This window comes from Equus quagga, chromosome 7 (assembly GCF_021613505.1).
Source record: "Equus quagga isolate Etosha38 chromosome 7, UCLA_HA_Equagga_1.0, whole genome shotgun sequence".
Lineage (NCBI taxonomy): Eukaryota > Metazoa > Chordata > Mammalia > Perissodactyla > Equidae > Equus > Equus quagga.
This window is the reverse complement of record NC_060273.1, coordinates 16,916,571-16,942,540: the sequence shown is the minus strand read 5'-3', so window position 1 is coordinate 16,942,540 and position 25,970 is coordinate 16,916,571. Positions and strand designations below refer to the sequence as shown.

The 25,970-nt window shown below is 44.1% G+C and overlaps 1 protein-coding gene across 1 annotated transcript; it reads right to left on the bottom strand.

Annotated features, from left to right (window-relative positions):
- Positions 1 to 635: 635 nt before the first annotated feature.
- Positions 636 to 23,086, bottom strand: LOC124241768 (protein disulfide-isomerase-like protein of the testis). The gene is given in 12 exon segments (XM_046665858.1): positions 636 to 1,330; positions 2,333 to 2,422; positions 2,831 to 3,009; positions 5,244 to 5,358; positions 8,878 to 9,075; positions 14,413 to 14,432; positions 14,435 to 14,516; positions 14,597 to 14,707; positions 17,575 to 17,712; positions 18,602 to 18,620; positions 18,622 to 18,733; positions 22,594 to 23,086. Coding segments are annotated over 12 exon segments (1,698 nt in total). The 5' UTR covers positions 22,994 to 23,086; the 3' UTR covers positions 636 to 1,096.
- Between the last annotated feature and the right edge of the window lie 2,884 nt (positions 23,087 to 25,970).

Below are 25,970 nucleotides of genomic sequence, written 5' to 3'. Positions count from 1 at the left end.
TTTCTTTACTGGATTGGTAGCAATTTGGTGCATTCCTATCATGAATTTCATATTTTGGCCAATGTTTCCTATTGTTCCAAGGGGAAATGAGGGACTTCAGACCCACTCATCCATGTTCAAAAGTGAAACTTTTCTTATATTCCCTCAAGAGTCAGGTTTGTGTTATCCTTTCCCAAGCCCAGGGTTGAGATTGCTATGTCCTTACTTGCATCTTGTTTACATTAAACCATGAGATATTTTAGGGTGGGGATAGTGCCCTCCAGTCCCACTGTATCCTCAGTACCTTACAATGCACCCACTACATTCCAATCAGTCCAGAAAGCATTTGCTGAAAGAATGCTGAGTGGAGTCACATGGAAGGAAGTGAGTGGAGTCATGTGGAGGGAAGTGGGTGGTCAGTGGAAGGAAGTGGTGAAGTCACATGGATTAGTAGGGTTAGTGTTATGGTAGTAAAAGGAAAGAAGGGACTTGAGGATTATCCTAGCCAATTATTGGTTGAGCATAACATCTCATTTGTTGAGATGGGGAAGATGGGGACAGGTTTGGGGTTTGATCTCTTTCTTAATGGGCCAACATACAGCATAAGCAAATCAATCCACCTCATTTGAAAGTTTTAGCCACTCTTGGAACCCCAACATGGTGGAGGTGGTGTGCATAGTGGTTAAATGCAGTCTCTGAAGTGAGATTGCCTAGGATTATCTCTCAAGGGCTTTCTAGCTGTGTGATCCTGACTGGTTGCTTAACCTCTCTTTGCCTCACTTTCCTCATCTGTAAAATGGGGATAATGAAACCTAGCTCCCAGTGATGTTGTGAGAACTAGATGAATGCCCAGCCTATTGTAAATACTCATCAAATGTGGCTATTATGGCTTCCCTTGTAGTTGTGTCTGAATTCCAGGCCAAACAGCTCTTCTAATGCAGCACCAACCAGGAAAAAGTGGGAATGAATAAAACAGGGCTGACGACACTCAGGGGCTATTATTATCCAGCCCCCACCCACCCACCACAATGATATATAATTTTATTGGAGTAGCTCCACTTAGAAAATGATACCAGGACCTGGAAAATGGGCACTTTCCCTCCTGGCTTTGGAAAAGCTACAGTTCTTCCTTGACTCTTGGTTTCTTCTCTTGTCTTGGAGGTCCTTTTGGCTTAGCCACCCTTTCCTCCTTCTGAGCTGTTTCCTTCTGTTCAGCTGGCTCTTCCGGCTTGATCCCATTCTCCAGCTCAGGCAGCTTCTGCTCAGGTAACTCTTTCTGCATAAAAGGTACCACTTCTTCCTCAGCTAATACCTCCTCTTCTATCACTTCACTTTGTTCAATAGACAATAGCTGTTCAAGAAAAGAAGGGAGGAAGGGAAGGAAGAAGGAAGATAAAGAGGCAAGAAATATGTGATAATTGTGATTATAATTGCCAAGGCCACTTTTTCTGGAAGTGCCCAGAGAGAGGCACCTGAGTGATCCTCTTAGATGCAAAGGTTCATTTGGCTTGGTTGGGGACATTCTCAACTGTGATTTTGCCCCTCCAATAACAGGACCTTTGGGGAACCAGCCTTCCTCCACTCTTAAGTCCACAGATATGGCTGCCCCCATGCCTGGCTCCATGGCTGAGCATGTGACCCAGGCCTCGCTAATGAGATCCCTGTCCAGGACATTTGCTAGGACTACTAAGAAGTAGGTGCTTTCTCTCTAAGCTGGGAAGATAGTACTTTAGAGCTATTGGTCAATCTTTGACCCTCCATGGGGAAGTGACTGCTTGGGAAAGAAGCCAACATAGAGGAAAACAGAGATGGGGAGACAGAAAATGAATTTCAGCTGGATCCACTCATGCCTAATGTTCTGCCAGTTATATAGGATAAATTCCCGTTGTTGCTTAAGCCACAGAGTCGTGATTCTGACATTGGCAACTGAAGGGTCCTAACTAATACAGATGGCAACTTCCAGCAGATGGCCTCACTAAGGCATGAACAGGATTAGGAGAGAATGGGGATTGTCATCCCAACCATCAGGAGAATAATACCACAGGGCAGTATGCCATCAAGACATCTGGTTACCAACTCAGGAACAGTGGACCCAGGGAAGCAGCCTTGGGAGCTGTGTGAGACTTCAGAGACTTTGCCCCTCCAAGTGTTTCTGAAGTCTGCCATTGCTGCTTCCTTGTAGAACGTGCCTTTGAAATAAAATCATCCAAACTGGATGGTTGCTCAGCCATCTTCAGGTATCTCCAGAGTGCACAAGAATAATGGAATTCTTGGCACGTTCTTTCCTAGTCCACTGAGGTCTCGATGATTCTATGTGGGAAAGAATAACCCAGGGTGCTGCTGTTTGCCTTACCTCATCTTCATCCTCAATCCTGGTCTTCCTTTGACTTTCCAGGAAGTCTGAAAAGCCCTTCATGGTGTGTTCTCCCTTATACGGTACAGCCTAGGAAGGAAACAGAACAGGGTCAAAATGGTAGCCTCTTCCTGCAGGGATTCCTTCATAGGTAAATCCAGAGTCCCATTCCATTCCTAACCACCTGAGTACAGTGGGCAGGTTGCTTAACCTCTCTGAGCCTCCATTACCATGGCTCCAAGAGAAGGATAATAAAAATTTCTCCATCCACAATGATTGGGTCAGGGACTAGCAACTGACCTAAGCTGGACCCCATCTGAGTTTTGAGACTTTTGTGGAAGCTAAAGGAAAACACTCTTTAACATGAACATGAGAGGGTCATTGGAGCTGAGAACGAATCTGATTTAATGGAAGGCAGAGCTGCAGATAGGGAGAAACCGAGTCTGCGCTAATGACACAACAACATTTCCAGTTATGTGAGTCCCAAGAGCCCCTCACTTGTTGAGAGTCGGTGGGGAAGAGCCTGAAGAAGGGGTACCAGTCCAGGTTCATCAGCTGAATATCATTTGCCGTGATGTCGATCTTGGCGATGGTGACTGTGGGGTGGTTTTGATATTTTCTGCCCAACTCCTCCAACACTGGGAACAGCGCCCTGCACTTTTCAGACCAGGGTGCATCTGGAAGAGAGGGGCCATTGCGCAGGCTCACACTAATGAGGACTCTGAAAGCCAACACTGGTCCATAAACACCATCACTGTGTTCTACTAATGGTTCTGCTGCTTTGCAAATTGCATTCCTTCTCTGTTTTAATGGTATATTAGATTATTTTACATTTCAGACATAGTACCTGATCATTATTAAATAAGTCAGAAAAATATTAACCTACTCTCCTTTCGCCCAGATGCTAACACTTTTAGCATGCTGGGACATTTTCTTCTATTCTTTGTTTTTCCTTTAACATAGCTTTCCACTCCAGATGAAGAAGAAAACCAGGAAAATATCTATGCTAGTTGCTTCCTCATGTTCTGCCAGTAAGTGAGTGTGTGTGCGTGTGTGTGTGAGTGAGTGTGAGAGGGAGAGAGCATGCAAGAGTTTTCCAACAGAGCTTAAACTTGTAGCCGAAGATCACCCAGTGAGTTAAGCAGAGGAAGGGGGATTTGAAGACAGGTTGCTTTGACTTGTGAACATTATACCACGCTGCCTTTCAGTCTGGTGGAGAGAATGCACCCAAGAAGTGAACAGGAGGTTGTGACAGGTACCACTATGCCCGGAAAGGGGACACTGGACTTCCTTGTGGGATAGTTCCTTGAGCTGTGATTTTTGCCCAGGCACCCAGCCCTCTGGAGAGAAATCAGGGATCAGCTCCAACACAGAAGGGAAATTGAAACTTGTCTGCTGGTCATTCCATTAGTTTCTGGCTGTGCAGGAGGAGTGGCCTCAGAGGCCCTGGACACTCCACATTTGGATGATCACCCCTCCATTTACAAACCAAGTGCTTCCAGGACCACCTGCTCTGCCAGCAGTGGCCCCGCAGCTCCCCTGGAGCCCAATGGGCCCTGAGTTGGAGCAGGAGGGAGTATAATGGCTGCAGTCCCAGGGGGCCAATGTGACAGTCCTGCTTCCAAGAAAATGATGCTGTTTTTACCTTTCACCAGAAACAAATGGGCACTCTCATAACTCCAGGTGTCAGGTAAGTACAGAAAGGGCCACCGCAGCCTCTCATTTAAAGGCAACAGATCATGGTTAGTTAGCCACGCAGACCTTAAACACTGCACCCTGTGGATGAGAGTCCATTTCAGTGAGATTTAAAAGGCCTGCATGATGCAATCCAGCCCTCCTTTCACCCTCCATGAAGTGATGGGATCAGAGCTCGAATTGAACTTTTTGCCTTGCAGCTTATTTACAGTGTGGCCTGAGGTAAGGCAGTTAACCTCTGTAAGGCTGGGTTCCCTGATCTGTATTGTGGAGCAATTCGCTGGCCCTTCCTAAGAGGCTTGTTTTGAGGAGGCAATGAGAGCAGGTGTGTAAACCGCAAGCTCATGTCTGGCTCATGGTACGTGCTCAATAAATGGTAACTGCGTGTTAAATAAAAGAGATGTCTGAAGCAGCTTCATTGTCACCCTTCTCTGCGTCTCAGGCTGGGAGACAGGGTCCCTGGCTTTGGCTCTCACATGCAAATCAGAAACTGGGGAAGGGGCCAGAGTCCTTAGGTGAGCACTGGAAATAATTATAACAATAGGAATAAGAATAGCAATGATAGCTGTCATTTATCAAGTGCTTACAACATGCCAGACACTGTGCTAAGTCCTTTACTTGCATGATTCGGGTCCCCCGCTTGGCCACACCAGCTCAGGTAGGTTAAATACAGCACATTTGGTAAGTCACATAAAGCCAGAAGCGGGGGGATTCAGTCCAGCCGTTACCAGCATACGCACTGGAGTCAGGCTGCTTAGGTTTCAATGCCAGTTCCAGCACTTACTAGCTGCGTGACTTTGGAAAAGTTTCTTCTCCCTGGGACTCTGTTTAGTCATCTGTAAAGTGGGAACAACAATAGTAGCTACTTTCAAAAGTATGTTGTGAGGATTAAATGAGATAACGTAGAGAATGGCTCAGCACAAGGCCTGGTGTACCATGGCATTCAGTCAGTGTTAGCCATCAGCTTTATTATTGTTATAGTCACAGGCCTGGATTAAGTGGAAGGTATTTTACCCATTCCAAGAATTCGATTTTTGAGGAGCGTTGCACTGTAGCTGATTACCATCTTGATCCAAACTCTTTGGATGTCTGAAGACCATTTGTGGCATGGTGCTTTGATAGATTTTGGAGATTTGGGTGCCCAAGAATTCAGGAACCACACTTGTAAAGTAATGTCAGGGCTATTGCCTCCCGTGGCCTCTGTGGAAGTACTTACAGAACATCACAAATACGTCCCTTTCCTTGGTGATGACATTGAAGTTCTTCCCAACAAGCTGCTTAACCGTCCCCTGGTCCCAGTATTTTGGAATCTCTTCACTGGATTGATGGTTCTAGGAAGGAAATTTGAGAGGTCTGAGAGTCTCTGGAAAGGGGTTGGCAGTTGGGGCTCCCAGTCCTGACTGGGAAGAATGGAAAATTTTCTCTTCTTCTTACAAGAGACTTGGAAAGAGCTTGAAATGCTGAGACAGATCATGACTTGATGTCAAGCCTGGATTGTCCAGGGCCAGTTAGGATCAGAGGACTGACGAGGAGGCAGGGCTCCAAACTGGGACAGGTTCTAGCATTCTTGGAATTCTTAGATGAGAGTGGGGTTCATGTCTTTAACATCTTAGTTTGTTCCGCCCATAAAAAATTAGCTGTCCTCAATTTTCAGAGCATCAAAACCAAGATCATTTACATGACCTTTAAGATCTTTATCACACTTTGGTTCTTGCCAACCTCTCTAAACTCGTAACCATCCCTTGCGTTCTTTAGCTGTACTGGTCTTCTGTACCCCTTTGTGCTGTTCCTCTGCCTGGAGGGCCTCCCCACCTCGTTCCTACATTCCCTTCTGCATCTGGTTAACTCAGATTTACCATTTAGAATGACCTCAAGGTAGGGCTTCCCTGACTCTCATCCAGACGAGGTCAGATCCTGCTCCCATACGTTCTCACAACACCTGGTGCTTGTATCTCTTATTCAGGTGTGTCATTTATACTTATTTTTCTGGTTATTTGATTAATGTGTCTTTACCACACTAGACAGAATATCACAAGGGACTTTTCTTCCCTTATCATTGAGTATCCACTGCCTGGTACATAGTAGGACCTCGATAAATATTTTGTGAATGAATGAGTGAAAGAATGAACCAAGCTCTTGCTTCTCTTTGAATGAAGTGGTATAAATTTCAGAACCTATATTTTTCTCTGCAACCATTGCTTCCTGACTATCTCTTGAATCCACACCCCTCTCTCTGTCTGCACTGCTACTACCCTAGTCCAGGAAGCCTTCCTCTCTCATCTAGATCACTGGAATAGCCTCCTAGTGTTCTCTCTGCATTGTCTCCTAATCCTCTGCTTGCCTTTATTCTCCTACAGGCAGAATTCTGCCTTCACCGTGCGCATGTAGCTTCCCATTGCTTTTAGGATACCAAATCCTTAATATACGTATAAGTCCTTGCTGTCAGGTCTGCTCAGCTCACCAGCCTTACTTCCGACGTTGCACTCCCTCATTCCTGCCCCAGCCTCTGGAAAGGACTTGAAGATTCTTTTCAAGGGGGCATAAAGGGGAGTGGGGGCTGGGCATGGAAGATGGGAAATGGTGAACATGATGGAGAATTAGGAATGGGCCAGATCAGGCAGATCTCATCACTCATGTGAAGGATACTCATCTTTATTGTAAGAGCACAAGAGCACCTGTTGGTCATGGAGATGGAGACGGAGGGAAGAGAGAGGATGGGTAGAGCTCCAGGTACATTTGTAGATGGGGGGATGGAAAGTGAAGGGTCCCCTGTGTGAAGCCTTCTATTTTATTAGTGACACACGAGTCAAGTGCTCAGGTGAGACTGAAAGTAGGAATGGGGTATGAAGAGAAATAGATTCAGAGATTAAGAGAATGAACACACTAAGAGAAACAAAGAGACGTTAGGACATTTCTAAGTGCCGATGGGAGGTTTGGTTTGTGATTCCTTGAAGCCAGCCTGCCTCACAGTGATGTTCTTTTTCTCCAGGATGGGCCTGGAAGCAGCAGTGACGAGATTTTCACATATTTAGGTATACAGGGTAACTATTCAGGTTCAAAACTGATTTGGCTTGAAGTAAAAAAGCCTGACTTGTGGCCTATCAAATATACATTGTACATCTGCTTTAACCATTGAAAAATGCACTCTCTTAGGATAAGAATGCACACTTCCCCTCCTACACCCAATTGGTAACATGCTATTGGTAACACCCTATTGGTAATGCCCTATTGGTAACTCCCTGATTAGTCCCTTTCCTAACATCAGGGTCATGTTGACCTGCTAATTTGCAACTAAATACTTCTTTGAAACTTTGATGAAAATGTATTCTGGGTGTATTTTTTGTTCTAAAAAGATATGAGACCATACTGAAAACCATGCTTCTCCAGAATGCGTTCTAAGGCCTTCCCAGGTTATAATCCCCACTGTAACTCAGGTAAAACACACCTTATTTTTCTTATCTATAGATTGGTTATTTTCATTGAGAGTAGGGAAAGTAAGTGGGTTCAACGGGGTTGTGATTTTGTCTGGTAAATACTACAGGATGTTGAGGAGGTAGAAAGTGGAGGGGATACGGGAGCTAAGGGGGTCATGACCAGAGAGATGAGCCATGGAATCCAAGTTCACAAAGGAGAGCACTAAAAAGATTGTGGAATGGGATCAGAAGGTTGGAGGCCATGAAAAGTGTAAGGAATTGTAGCCATGTGACAACTAGAGAAGGGATCTAAGAGGATGGAAAGCTTGAAACCAGGCTTTCAGAGGGGCTGCCATCTCTAGAGTGTGGCCATAAGAGCGAGTGGCTGAGATGGCATGGACATACCAACTGTAGGAGAAAAGACCAGGGTTTTGGATATTGACATTACTGGAAATGATGGCAGAGTATGGAAGAAGGGCAAGTGAGCAGCTGAAGTCCTCAGAGGCTGAGGGAGGTGATCAGAGAACAGCAACAGGAGGCAGGATCAGGTGATCAAAAGTCCAAAGGCATGGGCTCCCAAGGGTCTGGAGTTGTTGAAGGTAGGAGGAGGACAAATGGTTTGGAAGCAGAGTGGAGGAGACCTGCCTCACCACTTGGCCTGTGATAATGTGCATCAGAGAAACAACAGCTTTCACTTGATAAGGCTGTGGGGGAGGCAGTGTGTGGGAGAGCAGACAGAAGGTAATGGGTGTCCTCAGAGGTAAGGTTCTGGTACATTCTGGTTTGTCCCGAGAGTCCCAATTTATTCCTGGTGTTCCAGAAATACTTTTTAAAAATACCCCATTACTCTCAAAAGTGTCCCCATTTAGAAAGTAAAAAGTCTAGTCACCTAAATTGGCAGAGTGGTTGAGGATACAGCAATTCCTCAATAAACAGCAGGTGATGGTGTGTTAGGTAGCCATCATTTTGCAGCCTCTCTTCCCTTTTAGCAAAATTGGCTCCCTTCTAATCCCTCAAAGAAAAGCTCCCTAAAGCCTTTGAGGTTAAATCCCGATTGCTGAATACATTCCACCCCAACTACTCCCCGAAGCAAGCATCTTCCCTTGGGCCAAGTGAATCTTTCACATTAGAGTCTGAAAGGAGAGTAAGAGCCGCCTTTTGGAGGATGTTAGCACTGGGAGCGCCTGCTTTTCAATTGGAAATTCCTGCAGAGGAAATGCCTTTACTCTAAGAATAAAGAATTAATGGTGGAATTATAGAGTCAAGACAGGTCAAAAGTTGAATAGATTTGAGGTGGGAGATGGAGGTATTTCCCCACATTGAACCATGAGGTTGACCTTTATCCTGCCTCCCCATTCAGATAACTAAAGCCAGCAGAATGACCAAAAAGAGATAATTCTGAGATTCTGGATAAACTTTGTCTAAGAACAAACTTACCTTGGCACTTTTATTCAGGAAGCTGCAGCTGAATTTCTTGAAGTTTTTGTAGTTTATCTCCTTGGAAGGCATTTTGTACCTCACTTCAGAGCTTAAGTTTAAGATCTGGACAGATGGGATACTGACCTCTGTGATCCGGAAGTGTTTGAAGACATGTCTGTTTGTGGGTTCATCTGCATCCACAAGGATGAAAAGGATCTGCCAAATCAAGTGAAACCTGTCTCTCTCTGGATTTGAGGCCATGAAAAAGGTAAGGAATTGGAATTGGGTAAGGAATCCCTTACCAAGGGTGAGAAAGTGTTGGGAAGTTGTAGGAGGGGACTAATGGAATGCAAGTAGCAGGGTCTATGGAGTGCGTCTGAAAGACTTGACAAAGGCTCCCTTCCATCAGGCAAGTGCGGCCCTGTTCCCCATTGCAGACACGGGCATTGGCCATCAGCCTGGTGTTGCCATCCTTGTGCAGGGCACCAGCCACACAACTGTAGCAAGTCAGGAGGTCCTGAGCTTTCATCTCTCAGTTCCTTGAGCAAAACAGTAAGTTCCGCTGTCTGTGCCTCAGTTTCCTTATCTGTAAAGTGGTAATTATAGTAGTACCCACCTTATAGGGTTGCTAAGAATTAAGCAGGATGATATATGTAAAAGCTTAGTTCAGTGACTGAGAGGTAGAAAATGTTCAATACATGTCAGTTCATCATTATTCTAAATTATTCTTCTACCAAGGAAATTCGTGACTTCATTCACTCTTTCATTCAATAGATATTTGTGGAGTGCCTACCAGGCATTTTCCTAAGTGCTGGGGGTACAGTGCTGCCCAAGACAGACAAAATCTTGCCCTCATGAAGCTTATGTTCTCGTGGAGAAGACAGACAAAAACGTGTAAACAAATTAATAAATTCAGATAGCGAAGCGTGCCAACTAGACCATAAAACAGGGCACTGTGATAGAGTGACTGCACAGACGGGATGAGGTAGGGGCTCAGTATTAGATAGGAAGGTCAGGAGGAGTATCTGAGGAGGTGACATTTTAGCTGGGACCTGGGAGATGAGTAACAAATCAGGGGAACATTGATTCAGGCAGTGGAAACTGTGAGTGCAAAGGCCTACGGAGTGTTGAGAGGGAGTGTAGAGTGTTCTAGAATAGAAAGGAAAGGCCCATGTGGCTTCAGCACCATGAAGGAGAGAGTCATGGGAGACAAAGTCAGAGATGTGTCAGAGATGACGTCAGAACTCCAGTACAGAGCTTGGAGCACAGTTTTTGTCTGAACGAGACATGAGGCCACTGAAGAATAGTAAGCCAGAGAGTGACACGATAATTTTTAAAAGATTATTCTGGTTGCAGAGAAGAAACAAGAGTGGGAGCAGGGAGACCAGTTAGAGACTGCAGCAGACACCTGGCATCAGACACTCTCAAGTCATTCACCAATCAAAATATGAAGGGGCCTACTATGTGCCAAACACTCTTCTAGGGGGTAGGGAGACTGAAAAACAAAGCAGACCTTGTATACTTTCAACAAATGTTGGCTAGAGGTAAACAAGGTAAGATATGGGGGGTATGGCCTACTGGAATAATATTCATCCAGCTCTTTGTCTTTGGCTCTAAAATGGATCCCAATCAATAAATAGCATGTTGGAACTTGCTAATGGAGGTAAAGGCAATTTAGAACCTCATCTCACAGTATGTGCCAAAATGATTTCTTTAATTTTTTCAATGATCCACTGCTTGTTCAATAGCATATTTTTGAGTCTCCACATCTTTGCCCCTTTCTCAGCTTTTTTCTTGTAATTAATTTCTAGATTTATAGCATTATGATCAGAGAAGATGCTTGTTATTATTTCAATTTTTTTAAATTTATAGAGGCTTGCCTTGTTTCCCAAGATATGGTCTATGCTTGAGAATGTTCCGTGTTCAATTGAGAAGAATGTGTAATTTCCTGTTTTTAGATGGAGTGTTCTATATATGTCTATTAAGTCCAACTGTTTTAGCTTTTCATTTAATTCCATCGTTTCCTTGTTGATTTTCTGTCTGGATGATCTTCCAATGATGTGAGTGGGGTGTTGAGGTCCCCTACCATTATTGTGTCATTTTTGATATCTTCTTTTAGGTTTGTTAATAGTTGCTTTATGAACTTTGTTGCTCCTGTGTTGGGTGCATAGATATTTATAAGTGTTATTTCTTCTTGATGTAGTGTCCCTTTGATCATTATATACTGACCCTCTGTCTTTCTTTACCTGCCTTATCTTGAAATCTACTTTGTGTGATATAAATATTGCGACACCTGCTTTCTTTTGTTTGCCATTAGCTTGGATTATCATCTTCCTCTGCTTCACTCTGAGCCTGTGTTTGTCGTTGGAGCTGAGGTGTGTTTCCTGGAGGCAACAGATTGTTGGATCTTGTTCTTTAATCCATCTTGCCACTCTGTGTCTTTTTATTGGAGAGTTCAATCCGTTTACATTGAGGGTGATTATTGATGCAGGAGGCCTTAATGCTGTCACTATGTCACTTGTTTTCCGGTTTTCCTGCATTACCTTTGTTTCTTGTCCTGTGTGTTTTGGACTACCCATTGACATCACATTCTTAATTCCTTACTTATTTTTTGTGTCTCTGTTCTGTTTTTAAGTTGAGTGACTACCCTGAAGTTTGTATTCAGAATCTCATGTATAACATAGTCCATTTTCTGGTGGCCTCTTATTTCCTTAGCTTAAACTGATTCAGTCCCTTTCCTCCTAAGTTGTTACTGTCATCTCTTATTCCAACTTGTGTTGTGAGTTTGTAGTTAAAGTGATAAGATTGTTTTTGTTGTTTTCCTTCCCTTTATCCTATTGCTATAGTTGTATATTTGCTATCCTATTCTGATTCTATTTGTCTCCTTACTCTGTGTTTTGTGACCCCTTTCTCCCTTTTGTCCTTTTTTCAGGTATGAGGGCCTTCTTGAGGATTTCTTTTAGGCAGGAGGTCTCGTGGCTATGAAGTCCCTTAGCTTTTGTTTGTCTGGGAGAGATTTAATTTCTCACTCATATCTGAAGGATATTTTTGCTGGATAGAGTATTATTGGCTGAAGATTGTTATCTTTTAAAGTTTTGAATATGTCATTCCAGTCTCTCCTAGCTTGTAAGGTTTCTGCAGAGAAATCTGTTGAAAGTCTGATAGGGGTTCCTTTGTACGTTATTTTCTTCTGCCTTGCTGCTGAGTAATCTTTCTTTGTTATTCACTTTTGCCAGTTTGACTACTATATGCCTTGCAGTAGGTCTTTTTGCATTGACATATCTAGGAGACCTGAAAACTTCCTCCACACACATTTCTCATTCTCTAGATTTGGGAAGTTCTCTGCTATTATTCCTGTGAGCCCACTTTCTGCTCCACTCTCCTATTTGTTGCCCTCGGGGATACTAATTATTTTTATGTTGCATTTCCTCATTGAGTCAGCTATTTCTCAGAGGTTTTCTTCATTCCTTTTTATTCTTAATTCTCTCTTTTCCTCTGTCTGGAGCCATTCAACCTGTCTATCTTCGATTATGCTGATTTGCTCCTCTGATGCCCACACGGGCATTCAGGGATTCCATATGATGTTTTATTTCTTCTGTTGTATTTTTCATCTCTAGTGTTTCTGATTGATTCTTCTTTATAGTTTCAACCTCTTTTGTCAAGTAACTCCAGAACTCGTTGACTTGTTTGTCTATATTTTCCTTTACCTCATTGAGTTCTTTGATGATAGCTATTCTGAATCCATTGTCGCTTAGTGTACTTATTTCTGAGTCCTCAGAGCATAATTCTGGGTGCTTGTTTTCCCTCTGGTCTGGGGTTTTGATGAATTGATGGATGCTGGAAGGAGGACGAGTCTTCCCCATGGTAGTATTATTCAGTTGCAGTTACAGCCTGTCGCCACTAGATGGGGGTGCGTATTGTGCGTAAGAGCTGCGTATTGTGAGCCCTCTGCCTTCAACCAAGATGGTGGTGCACCCCACGGGTTGGGGGAGGAGGGGCACTTTCTCTTGCGGGTAGACCCAATTTCCGATCAGCTCTCCCTATCTGGTCTCCTGGGGTCTTGACTTGATGAACTCACCACACGTGAAAGCTTTCCCCTGTTAGAGGGCTTCCATCTGGGCTGCGTCGCTGTTGGAGTCCTGGATGATCCTGTGGATGTGCGGCCCCTCCCCCACTCCTTCCCTCACCGAACCTCCCGCTGCAGTGATCCCAGTCTTTAGGGGGGCAGCGAAGATCTCTCTTACCCTGTTCCAGCTCCTCCGAGGGGGGGCTCCAGCCTCTCCACCCTCCGTTTTTTGGCTGCTGTGGGTCTCTGAGGATTCCTGTGCTATTAGGATGTTTTTTGTTGGAATATGGTTGCTCCTTTTTGTGGTATGTTGGAGGGGAGAGAGTCCCGGGCAAGCTCACTCGGCCATGACACTGACCACAATGTGTGCCAAAATGAATTCTGCCTAGATGAAAGGAGTTAAAAAAAATATAATCTAGAAGAAAATATGGTTGAATATTGACTATTATAATGTGGGAGAAATATAGAGAAAGCAATCATATTGTGATCATTTTAATTATATCAAGAATCTTAAAGTTTAAAATTGAATAAACCAGGAAATATATTCACCAGAAATATTTCTGTAATTGGAACAACTCTCCTGGAGAACAATGCAGTGGGCTGTAGCATGAACATTAAACATGTTTATGCCCTGTTGGCTTTACTCTGTGCTTATTTTGGGTTTCAACATTTTTAATTGTTTCATTTGATGTTCAGAATAATTTTCTTCAAAATAAAAAAATCTGCCATTACCATACTTCTTATAAAAATAAAGAGAAAAATGAAGTAAATAGCCCCCATAGTCCAGGTGGTATAACTACATAAATTTGGGCATAGTGCTTAGGAAAAGCAGATTTGTTTCTAATGATAATGATATCAATAAGAAGAAGCACTGTTTATTATACACATTCTTATTGCTTTACATATGGCACCTCCAATTCTACCACAGCTCTGCGTTTGACACATGAAGTGATTGAGACTGAGAGGTTAAGAAACTCACCTAAGACAAAATTGCTTGTAAGAGGAGAGTTTGAACCCAGGTCTGTGTGATGTTAAAGCCCAGAATCTCGGCAATTACTTGTCAGATCATCATGCCATGTCACACCATCAGGCTTTTCATTTTCCCTGACCTCAAGGAGGAGTGGTCTTTTGTCCCTCTTACCTCCAGGCCAAATGCTGCCCACAATGCAGTCACCCACACTTATTCCATCAAAAAAGCAGCTGAATCATCATGTTCCCATAGTAGACTTATCAAAAAGATGAAAGAAGAAGGAGCATGCATTTGACAAGAAAGGAAGAGATACTGGACAGGAAGAAGGGAGGAAGTTGGTTTGAAAGTAAACAGTAAATAATATGTAGCATCTATATTGAAATCAGGAAATTTGTATGCAAATGCAAATCCTTCCTGGCTTAATTTATAATCAGCAGGGCAGGTGAATGGCGTCAGGGTGTACAGATCTTGGATTCCCAACTAATTCCCCAAAAGAGCAAAGGCACCTTCCACAAACCTTGTTTTGGAATTCTTTCAATGCTGCATTATCGTACCAAATGACTTGGAGATGAAGAGCAGCATGTGATTCAGGATATTCAAATAATAAATCAGATCCTTATTCTGAAATTACAAGGAAAAGAGGTCATTCTATGCACAGCTCTCCCAGCACCCCTTCTCCTAGGGAACCTTTGCTCACTGACCTCAGTGTTGTATTCAACAACAAAATTTGTGAGGTGCTGTTTTGTGACTTGACTGAGGACTTGTTTGTTAGTAGTGTCATAAATAAGCTCCTGGCATTTCACAATTTTTCCCTTGGACAAAAGAAGAAAAACATTGGAGGGCTGTAGCTTCCATGATGTAGGCACTTAAGTGTAATTCATAATCTAGGTTCTTAATAAATATGGATGGCTGGGCAGATTAGCTTGTGGGTGGAATATGGGAAGGTGGCAGCCATGAAAATCTCCAATCTACAGAGAGTATAATTAACTGACAGCCCCAGCTACCTTGCTCTGCAAATCCATCCAAGTATTTGTGCTGATGCTAAGCAGTTTCTCACATACTGCTCCTAACAAATAAGCAAATGTGTCAGGGATTCTATTTCTGGGAGATGCAGGACTTCTCTGATAATTGAGTTCGACAAACTTTCTAAGAACTCCACTGCTGTCAAGGACTCTTTCACCTAACCTTCTTTCCTTCTAAAGCGTCAGACCTACATCATGGTCTGATTACTCTCTGAGTTTCCCTCAGCATCCTCTCTGTTTTCCTTCACAGGCATTTTCCCTAATAGATCTTTGCATGTCTGATCCTATTTGGTGACTGCTTCTCAGAGAGACCTGAGAACTAACACAGGGAATGATATAATTCTATGTAGCCCAGGATCACAATTTTGGGGGAAGGAGAAAGCAGCTGTCTGCTAATTTCCTTCTACTCTATCTCCTTCTCTTCATCTCCACCAATCCCATCCTGTAGTCCAGACCTCTTCCTGGACTCCTGCCAAAGCCTCCTAATGGTCTTCCCACTTCTCCCCTTGTTTCTCTCCAATCCATCCCCCACACTTCAGCCAGAGTGATGATGTTAGAACGCAAATCTGATCATGTCATTCTCTTGCTTAAACACTTCATAGCCCCCATTGTCCTCTGGATAAAGTCCAAACTCTTTTCTATCATGACAATAGTCTAATAATACTAATTAGACTTATTGAGAGCTCCTGTTGTACCAGCCACTGTTCTAAACGTGTTATATGTGTGAACTCATTTAATCCTCATAAACATTTCCTTGAGCTATGTACTATTATTTCCCCTGTTTTACAGTTGAGGAAATTGAGGCACAGAGAAGTGAAATGACTTGCCCAAGGTTGCTAAGCTCATAAGAGATGGAGCCAAGATTCCAACCCAGACAGTCTGATCTAATGCTCATGCTTTTAACCATTGAGATAGACCAAGTCTCTCCCGAATGCTTCATCCAAGTTTGCTGTTTGGCTTTTGATTTTGTGATGGGGTTTATGCTGCAGAACTTTTAAATTTTTATGTAGCCCAAGTTTATCAGTATTTCTTTTCATAGTTTCTAGGCTTTCTGTCATGCCTTACAAAAGGGCTTTCCCACTCCAAGTTTAGAAAGCAAACCTCCCATGGGATCTTCTAGTTTTTACATGGTCTCATCGTTATATTTTTAAATCAGGGATCAATCTGGAATTTAGTTTGATGGAAAGAGTGATGTATGGACTTAGCTTTAGTTTAGTTTTTTTTTTTTTTTCTGTAGGCTGCCCAGTTCTCTCAACGTTAGTTATTAAATAACACAGATTTTCCCTACTGATCTAAAATGTCGTCTTTATCATATACTAAATTTCCAAATGTATTTGGATCTATTTCTGGATTATATGTTGTCCCGTTCAAAAACACAAATCAGATTATTCTCCACTTTAAAATCTTTCAGTGATTTCCGTGGGCCCAAGTAAAAATGTAGTAGCTCACAGTCTTCTCTGAAAGTCAGGCAGATCTGGATGTCACTCCAGCTGCCTCTTGTTTGGCCTTGGGCAAGCAACCTAACCTCTTTTAACCCATATCTCTCAGTAACATGGTTATTGTAAGGATTTGGCTTTGTGTGGGGAGGGAGTAAGGCATGTTCCAGAAACCAAACCACAGTGTCTAGACTAACAGTCTTCAATAGAACTTTCTGTGATGATAGAAATGCTCTGTAAATCTGTGCTGTCCAATATAGTAGCCAGTATTCATATGAAGCTAGTTTGACTGATGAGCTAAAATTTTAATTAATTTTAATGTAAATGGTCACATGCGACTAGCAGCTGCCATATTGGACAGTTCAGATCTAGATCCCAGAGAGGGAGAGAAGGAAGGTGTGTGATAGAGGCTAGACTGTAGAAGGCTTGTGGGCCTCTTTAGGGACTTGAGTCTTTATCCTAAGAGTAATAGGAAGCCATTAAAGGGCTTTCAATGGCAAGGAGGAAAGTGACCGTCAGATTTGAATTTTGAAAGGATTGCTCTTTAGAAGACAAGAGAGAATGTGGCAAATCAGTTGGGAGGATGTTGCATTAGGTGTGGGAGATGATGGTCCCTTGACCTAGGATGGTAGCAGTAGAGAGAAATGGATAGATTTAAGGGGTATTTTGGATTTAAAATGAGTAGGATTGAGGTGATGGATTGGTTATGAGGGGTTGAGAAGAGGGAGGTGTTAGAATGATGCCTGGGTGTTGTGGCTTTGCTCAGATGGGAGAGATGGTGGCACCATTTATTGAGAGAGAAATGCTGGAAATAGATTTGGAGGGGAGATTATGACTTTCAGCTTGGCCATGTTGAAACATCTGATGATAGATATAAAGGTCTGTCTGGAGATTAGAGAAGTCTGGCTGGAGATAGAGATTTGTAAGTCATGGGTGTGTGGATGGTAATTTCTGATGGAGGATGTGGAGGGAAGCATGGAGCAGAAGAAAACCCAGGGCAGAAGATTGAGCCTTAGTGAATGATGTTTACTTTTACTGGTTAAGGAAAGGAGGAGCAGCTTACAATGGAGAATGGCTAGAAACCAGGAGACTATGGTTTCATAGAATCCACTTAGCTCACAAGTGGCAGAACCAGAATTGGTACCCAAAGCTCTTACATACATGCATAGTCCACTGTTTTGAACTAGAGACCGCTCACCAGCAGTAGGATCAAAGTCCTACCTTTTTAAACAGCAGAACACTGTCTAGGGTGATGTGGAAACGCCCAATGGCATTGCTAATTGATGTCACTCCAAATGTTAGCTCTGGGAAGTCTTTGATCACATCGTAGAACAACTCTGCTACTTCTTCTTCTAAATCCTGTTTGAGGAAGGATGTTTGGTGAGACTTCGGTAGAAAGCAGAATGCCTGGCTTTTTTAAGGGCAAGGTAGAAATGGTGACCAATTCATCTCCACTCCTTTCCAAGTTCTGGTGTTTTTCTGGGTCATCTGTTTTATGCCCAGAATGCTTCTCTGGCTATGATGTGAGACCAAAATAGGCAAATTCACAGAGACGAATGGAGACACTTGATAACCTCGACCTTTTCTGAGCAGAATGGTGAAGGTTGTTCTAACACGGGTTGAGACTTTTGAACATTTATTCCATTATTGCTTTTGAAAGAGGCAATTGATTTGACCACATGTGGTACCAAATATGAACTTGGTATCAAGATAGGGCTTTAGTTTCAGTTTCATTCTTTAGCTTGAAAGAAAATTGGGGCTGAAAACACGGTTAAAAACTGGAGTGGGAGAGAAAGAGGCACATACTCTCCCCATGTATAAATATAACGCCAAAGTTCTAACTTCTACTGGGAGAAGCAGTGAAGTCATCAAATTATAGAAAATAAGTTAAAATGTGCAAGAAACTCATTCTCTAAAAGGAAAATCAGTTTGCAAATTATTTATTGTTCAGTGATGTTCTAAATGGACCCCAAAAAGATCAGTTATGCTATCAAAACCAGTTCAATGAATATGTCAGTCTCCTCTCCTCTCTCTCCATTTCTCTCCACTTTCTAGTTAGCTTCTCCTACCACTTCAGCTTCTATTTTTTTCTTTCTTCATTTTAACCCTGCAGGAAACCAGCTCATTAGAAAAGGAAGAATGGGCAGGCAATTAACCCAAGTGACAGCCTCTCCTCACCTTACCAACCTCCTAGACACAGGGTTCCTCACCAGTCAAAAAGCTACCTCCCACCCCTTGAACCCGGTACCTGGAAGAAACCAGTGCTGCAAGGGCCTGGATTTCACAAACTTGACTACCTGCTGGGTATCAGTGAACAAAAATGCTTTCTGGCTAATTTGTCTCCTCAACCAAATGACCAAAGCAGTAGATTCATCCATTCCTGGAGAGAGATACAATTAAACGGATCCCACAGAAGTTTCCTCTTGAACTAGAGCAAGGCCTGTCTTCTCCAAGTTTAGAGTAGAAGCGTCTTGTCTTGGGCTCCCACCCCTGGAAGGCCAAGTTCAGTTCTTCCACTCTCCCCTCCCCACCCTCAAGCTCCATGGCATGAACATTAACAGCAGCCCCTAAACTGTATTGAGTGCTTACCAAGGACCAGGCACGGTGCTGAGAGTTTTGCATGTATCCCATCCCCAGAGCAACTCTACAGGATAGATCTCTTCATTTTGCAGATGAGGATATTGAGGTTCAGCTTGCCAGTGGCCACCCCACCAGCAAACCTGGGAATCAGACCCAGAAGGAAGCATGCCCAGCCTTCTTTTCTTATCTACTCTCCAATGTGACAGGAAGATGGATTTATTTTAAAAACATATAAATAAAGAAAATGTAAATTGAAAGACTAGCTAGGTCTGTGACCTAGGGAAAATTCCATTATCTCCCTGTGCCACCAGTTCCTCAGCTGAGACACAAATGTCTGCTAAGCTCATAGATCCTGACTTCCATTTCTCAGCTACATATGGGAGTGCCAAGCACACAAAAATCTTAGCTTCTGAAATTGGACATATATAGCATATCTGGGGAGACATAATGGTGGGCCAGAATGTACACAAGACTACAGATGGACTGTGTTTGCCAGGATCCTCAGTTTCACGTGATGGCAGGTAATGTAAAATATTATTTTATATTAAATCCTGCTATAGAATAGAATGGAACATTTGAAATGAGTTTATGAGATAAAGCAATGTGTGTTGTGAGCAGTTTTGGAGTACACGTGCAGGCCTTTACTCCTGCACTCAGTCATTCATTCGTTCATTTGACAAATATGCATTGAGTGCCTATTATGTTATCAGGTGCTGTGCCACTGTTTTGCAGCTCTCATTCTGTTAAGGAGGAGAATCATCAAATAATTACACAAATAAGTGTATAATTACACCCAAAGGAAGTAGTCAAAAGCAAAGTTCTATGAGCCTATAGCAAAGATACATGACCTAGACTGTGAACTCAAAGAGGGCTTCCTAGAGGAAATCACTTATGAGTTAAAAATTGGAGGATGCATAGGAGTTAATCAGGAAGCAATAAGGAAAGGGGAAGGCTGCCAGGCAGAGCAAATAGCCTGTGCAAAGGCCCTGGAGCAAGACAAATTTCTGCCTGGGGCTTGGTGAATGCACACTGAGTTGGTACATCAGCTGAGAAGGACCCTATTTTCAGTATCTTTCCTTATACCTCCTAAGAACATTAGGCCATTTTTAAAACATGATAAAGTACATTTACATAGAGAAAGGTGTACAAATTATAACATATAGTTTGATGAATTTTCACAAAATGAACACATCAGAGTGTTGACGCGTTCAAAATGAACACTACCATCCAGAGCAAGAAATGGAACATTACCAGTCCCCTAGAAGTCCCAGTTGTGCCCCCTCCTAGCCCATCTCACCCACACCTGGAGGTAACAAACATCCTGACTTCTAATGGCATGCATTAGTTGGCCTGCTCTTGCACTTCATGTAAATGGGATCATACAGTGTGTGTTTTTGGGTCTGACTTTGTTATGTTTGTGAGATTCATCCATGTTGTTGTGTGTACTTGTAGATTCCTTCCCACTGCTGTGTAGCAGTCCATTGTGTGAACATTCCACAATGTATTTATCCATTCTCTGTTGATGGGCATATGGATTGTTTCCAGTTTGGGGCTATTAAGAATTAATTCTTGTGCATGTCTCTAGGGGCACATTGTACCAACTTCTGTTTAGTGGTGGGGTTTAGGACAAGCGCTTCACACTGCACCTAGAAAGGAAGTGAGATCCTTGCCATTGTTGTGCTCTCAGTCAGGTAGACAATGAGGAACAGACACAATTCTGTAAGGTGAGGGCGTTAATGGGGGAAGCTCAGGTGCTATGGGACCAAGAAGAGGGGCAAGGCACTCCGACCCTGGAAGTCAGGGAGGCATCTTGGAGGGGCTGATAATCAAGCTTCCTCCATGGCAGGGGAGGTCCCAGACACTGATTCACACCACAAAGGGGGCTCAGACAGTCTAGAAGTTCCCATGTTGTCACCTTGTTGCCTCTAAGTGAGGTCAAGTCTCACCTGTCCTTCAGGAGGTGAGGGCATCGCAGAACCTGAGCCACTTCATGAGCAGATATGGACTCTACCAAAGTGACCTGGGGCTTCTCATTTCTTCTCAGCCCTCCTCAAAGCCAACACTCACTAAGGGCTCCTTGCTTGGGCCCAGTGGTTCACCGTCATTGACGGTGGTCACTCGGCATCCATAGGAAGCAGCAGTCTCTGTCCCTTCTCTCACTGCTCCTGCCCTCTCCCATCTCTTCTCTTTCCCCCTGCACACGCCACCTTCCCACAAGCCTCCTGGGAGCCACAACACTGCCTGACCCTTTCTGTAACCTGCGCTGAGGTTGGCGCTTTGGCTGTACTGTCCTCTGCAAATCTGGCCTGTGTGTCTCATGCCCCCTTGTGTCCATCCCGAGAACTGCAAGGCATGGAGCAGCCCCTGCAGGAGATGGCTCTCCCCACCCCCAACCCTTTGGTTCCTGCAGTAACAGTCAAACAGGCTTCTTGCAAGCCTGCTAAATGCCAGAGCTGCAAAAGGCAATCTCAGTTTCCTGAGATTCAATCATTCGATATGTATATAATGGGAACATCTTAGTCATGAGCCACATGATGACATTTCAGTCAACAATGGACCACATACACAATGGTGGCCCCATAAGATTAGTACCATACAGCCTAGGTGTGTAGTAGGCTATACTGTCTAGGTTTGTGTAACGGCACTCAATGATGTTCGCACAACTAATGGTGCATTTCTCAGAGCATATCCCCATCATTAAGTGACACATGACTGTACTAGCATAGTAGGGACTGTGCTGGGCACTTCTGTGTTCATCAGCTTTGTTCCATCCATCCATTGATCATGCATACATTTATGCATTCATGAATTTAACATTTAAAAAGTTAGGACGTACCATGTGCCACACTGAGGCACATAATCCTTCAAGCATCCTTGGCACCAAGACAGGGCTTGACACATGGTAGGTTCTCAATAAAAGTGTGTTAAATAAGTGATTGAATGAGTTAATGAATGAAATGGATGATGACAGAAGCTAAAGTGTTTGGCAGTCACCCTGCCCCAAACCCATCTTGTTCTATCATCTCTCAGTCTCCCTTTAGGTTTGCCAGTGTTTCCTTGGCCTAGGCCCTGTCAAAATCATTCTAAAGTACAAGATCGGGGTGGGAGGTGGGAGCTGGAGGTAGGGACTTACTTTCTGGTCTCTGGTAGTTTGTAAGCCATGTACCTCACTCTGCCACCTCTGGGGCCCACCAGCTGACATGCAAGCTGTGGTGCAGGCAGCTACATGTTCACCAAAATCTGTTTTCTTTTCCTTATGGACACAGAGCAGCATCGTATTTCGCAGTTTTCAGTCGGGTGGGACCATGTAACAGAATTTTGGTCAGTGGAATGAGAACTGAAGTGATGTTTGCCACTTCCAGGCCTGGGCCATAAACACCACCAGTGGCGATACCCTGTCTCCTTGTCCCCACTACTGGCTGAATACAGAGGAAACAGCAGGGGTCTCAGAGGCTGTAGGGGAGGGCAGAGCCAGAAGCTGGAAGGAGCCTGGGTCCATGAAAGACTGTGTGGAGCAGAGCCCTCACCTCCACCCTCTGGCTGCCATCTGGGCTTTGTGTGGCAAGAAATAAGTGTGTAATTGTGTTAAGCCCCTGAAATGCTGGTGTTTATGTGTTTCCTTGGCTAGCATTACCTTGACTGATGCCCGCGTACCATTACCTTTGCAGCTGATGGGCTCCGATCTGTTGCCCTCAAAAAACAGCTTCAAATCTGGGGTTGTCTTAATGTCAAACTCCTTCTGAAGTTCTTTCTTGATGGTGATGTCCACTTTGCCAAAGCCGACCCCATTCTTGCCTTTGCCCATGATCTCCGCAGCTTTGCTCAGCTCCTCAGCCATGTTCCTGGATTGCTTCGAGGATGGGATGTCTGAAAGAGCCAGTGTGAAGACAGAACTCGCTAGAGCCTCACCCCCTCCCCATCTCCCAAGGAGGAGGCTTTGTTTGGTCTGCTTAGCTCCTGGGCCTTTCTCGTGCTCTGCTGCTAATGGGTAAATTTTCAGAAGAGTGACAGGATGTGAGACACGAGGTTCATGGAATTGGCCAATTTGGAAGACACACATCAGGGTCCTTTGGGTTCAGCAACACTGGGCAACTTTGGGCAACTCACTCAGTCTCTCTAAGCCCCACTTTCATCACAGGTAAAATGAGGAAAATAATAGTGGCTATTTCATGGAGTTGTCAGAGTCGAATGAGATGTATTTAACAACGAGTGATACAGTGCTTATGATTTTCTAAGAGCTTTGCGTGGATTAAGTCACTTAGTCCTCCCAGTCCTCCTATGGGGTGGGTGGTGTTGTTATTATTTCAACTTCCTAGATGAGGAAACTGATGCACAATGAAATGACCTGCTCACCTGAGGCCATGTGGCAGTGAGGGGTATAGCCAGGATGCAGACCTGCTCAGCTCTCTAACCTCACTGGGTCTGTAAAACCCTTAGCATAATGCCTGGCACGTAGTAAATACACAATACATTATTATTACTACAGACATTATTATTGTGAAATTTCCATGGTAAGAAATTATATGGAAGAGAGAGAGAGTGGCGGGGGTGGGGGGTTAGGGGGGAGGGAGAGAGAACAAGAGAGCATGGGTGCCATCTGGTGGAAAGTTCTGGATCTAACAGGCCAAACTGGGCCCTGCCAGTTGCCCTGTGGCTGCATATAATGTCAGGTGACCCTCAAGTAGGGAAGGCCAGGTGTGGGAATGGTTGAGGTGGGGGGAGGTTATGATGCCCCTTACCCTCTCTGAGCCCATCCCCTTGGGGAGAGCATTGAAGAGACCTTGACATTCTCGATTAAGATTCCTTCACCCCTTACATTGCTGAGCCAAGTGGGGTGGGGGTAAGAAGGGGGAGCCCTTTTCTGGAAACAGTCTCAGGTAGCTGGCTCTTGATCCTGGCAGCGGGAGAGGTCTTCCTGGTCTAAATGGGAGGGGACTAAGAGGCTCTCAAGTTTGCCTGTCTTCCCCGGATAACACTGTGAGTCTGCAGGTCCTCCACTGGCCCCTGATGTCTGCCACATGTGGACCAAGGGAGGGCGAGGGGTCGCTGATTCCCTTTCAAGCCAGAACGCACACTTTATCTTTTTCAACCACCCCTTGTCCATCTGGAGCACTTGGAGAAAGTACAGAAGACCACCACTGCCATGGACAAGTTACAAGTCCAACAGAGAGGTCTTTTGTAAAGGACAACCCAGAAAGCTGGCCCCAGCAGGCACACACCCCATTGCCAGTCAAAACACCTGCTCCTGTGAAGGAATCCGAAAGTGAAGGATCATTTTCATTGAACCCTTGATCAATGGACAGGAAGAGGGACTTTTCACTGATCGATGCCTCTCCACTGCATGCTCTGTCACCCTCATTGCCTTCGATAGCCACCATCCATCACTCCAGCAGGTGCTGTCCTATGGCTGGCCACCAGCTCTGGCCTTCGAGCCTCTCCCTGGCTTCCTTGTGGATTCAGTCATGCCCTGCTCAGGGTTGCTGATTGACAAAGCATCCAAATCTGAGTTTCTAAGGGAAGAACCTCAGAGCAAGACAAACACTTGGAGTGATTGTCCAAATGGTGGGGCTTTCAGAGGTGCCACACCTAACCCTGAGCTCCTGGGTGTCCGAAATGGAAGTGAAAGGTGTGACAGCTGGAATGCTGGGACCTGAGAGCTAAATGGATGGGACCTAACACTAATAGTAATGAGGATTCATTCGTTCATTCATTCCTTCAACAAATCTTTTTTAGGATCCACCCTGTGCCAAACACTATGCTAGGTGCTGGGGATTTAACAATGAACAGATTGATAAAAATCCTGTTCTCACTGGAGAAGGCAGAAAGTATACAAAATAAGGAAGTAGATCCTATGCCACGTTAGATGCTAAGTGATGATGTTATAGATGCTCTAGAGAAAGAAGCAGCAGAACTAGAGGTTGGGTGTGTCAGGGGAACTGTGAGAGCAAGTAGGGAGGCCAAAGGAGGCCTCACTGGGAAGGAACGTTTTAACAAAGACTGAAGGAGATGAGGGAGCAAGCTATGCGGAAATCTGGAAGGAGAGTGTTTCAGGCAGAGGAACTGTAAGTGCAAAGGCCCTGAGGTGGGAGTGTGGGGGACATGTTTGAGACATGACAAAAAGTCCTTTGGGCCTGGAGCAGAGTGAGCTGGGGTGGGGGTCTATAGTATAAGCCCTGATAGTTGGGGATTTTTCTCTTGTTTATAATGCAAGTGCCTGACTTAAGCTTTGATTGCCAAGGCATTCATTTCAAAGAGGCATCCGCTGCAAGAGGACTATCTGGAATAAACACATTGCCTGCCACACACTAGGTAAAGAACCAGGCTGCCTGCCCCACTGAGGCCCCTTGATTTAGAGATCTTGGTTTATTTCAATAATTGATCATTTGGGCCACTTTTCTCTCTCTCTCTCTCTTTCCTGTGCTTTAAATTCCTGCTCTTATGTTTTAAAGTCACCAATAAAGAGTGGGCCAAAAAACCCTAGGCCCTCATCCTCAACCCCAGCAGAAGCAGAACCCCATGCCCCTACACACACACTCTCTCTCTACCTGTGACCACACTCATCTGTGTGGCCCCAGACGTGCTGTGTAATTTCCGGGTCTTATAAGTAACAAACTTCTATTCTTTCAAACTTTCCTGGTGGTTATTGTTGATTATGAATTATTTGCGTCGACAGTAGGCATGAATGTCAGAGACCTTGAGCATTCTGGCTGCTGCTGCCTAGATAACAGGGGATGAGAATGCAGTCAATTGGTGAGACTCTTGGAATCAAAGGTCTCTAGATTTAAATTCTGTGACCCCCATCAAGGTACACATGGAGAAACTCAGAGGCCAGCCTACACAGGTTTAGAATGACTTTCCCTAGAGCCAGTGCACAGATGGAAACCATAATTACAACTGTTACAATTTATAAAGTGATTCTGTGTGTTAGGTCCTCTGTGCTAGGTGCATAGTATTCAAGACATCTCAGTCAAGGTTCAGTTGAAGGAAATAGATGCTACTTGTATTACTCAGCATTTACTGTAGTAACAAACATCCAG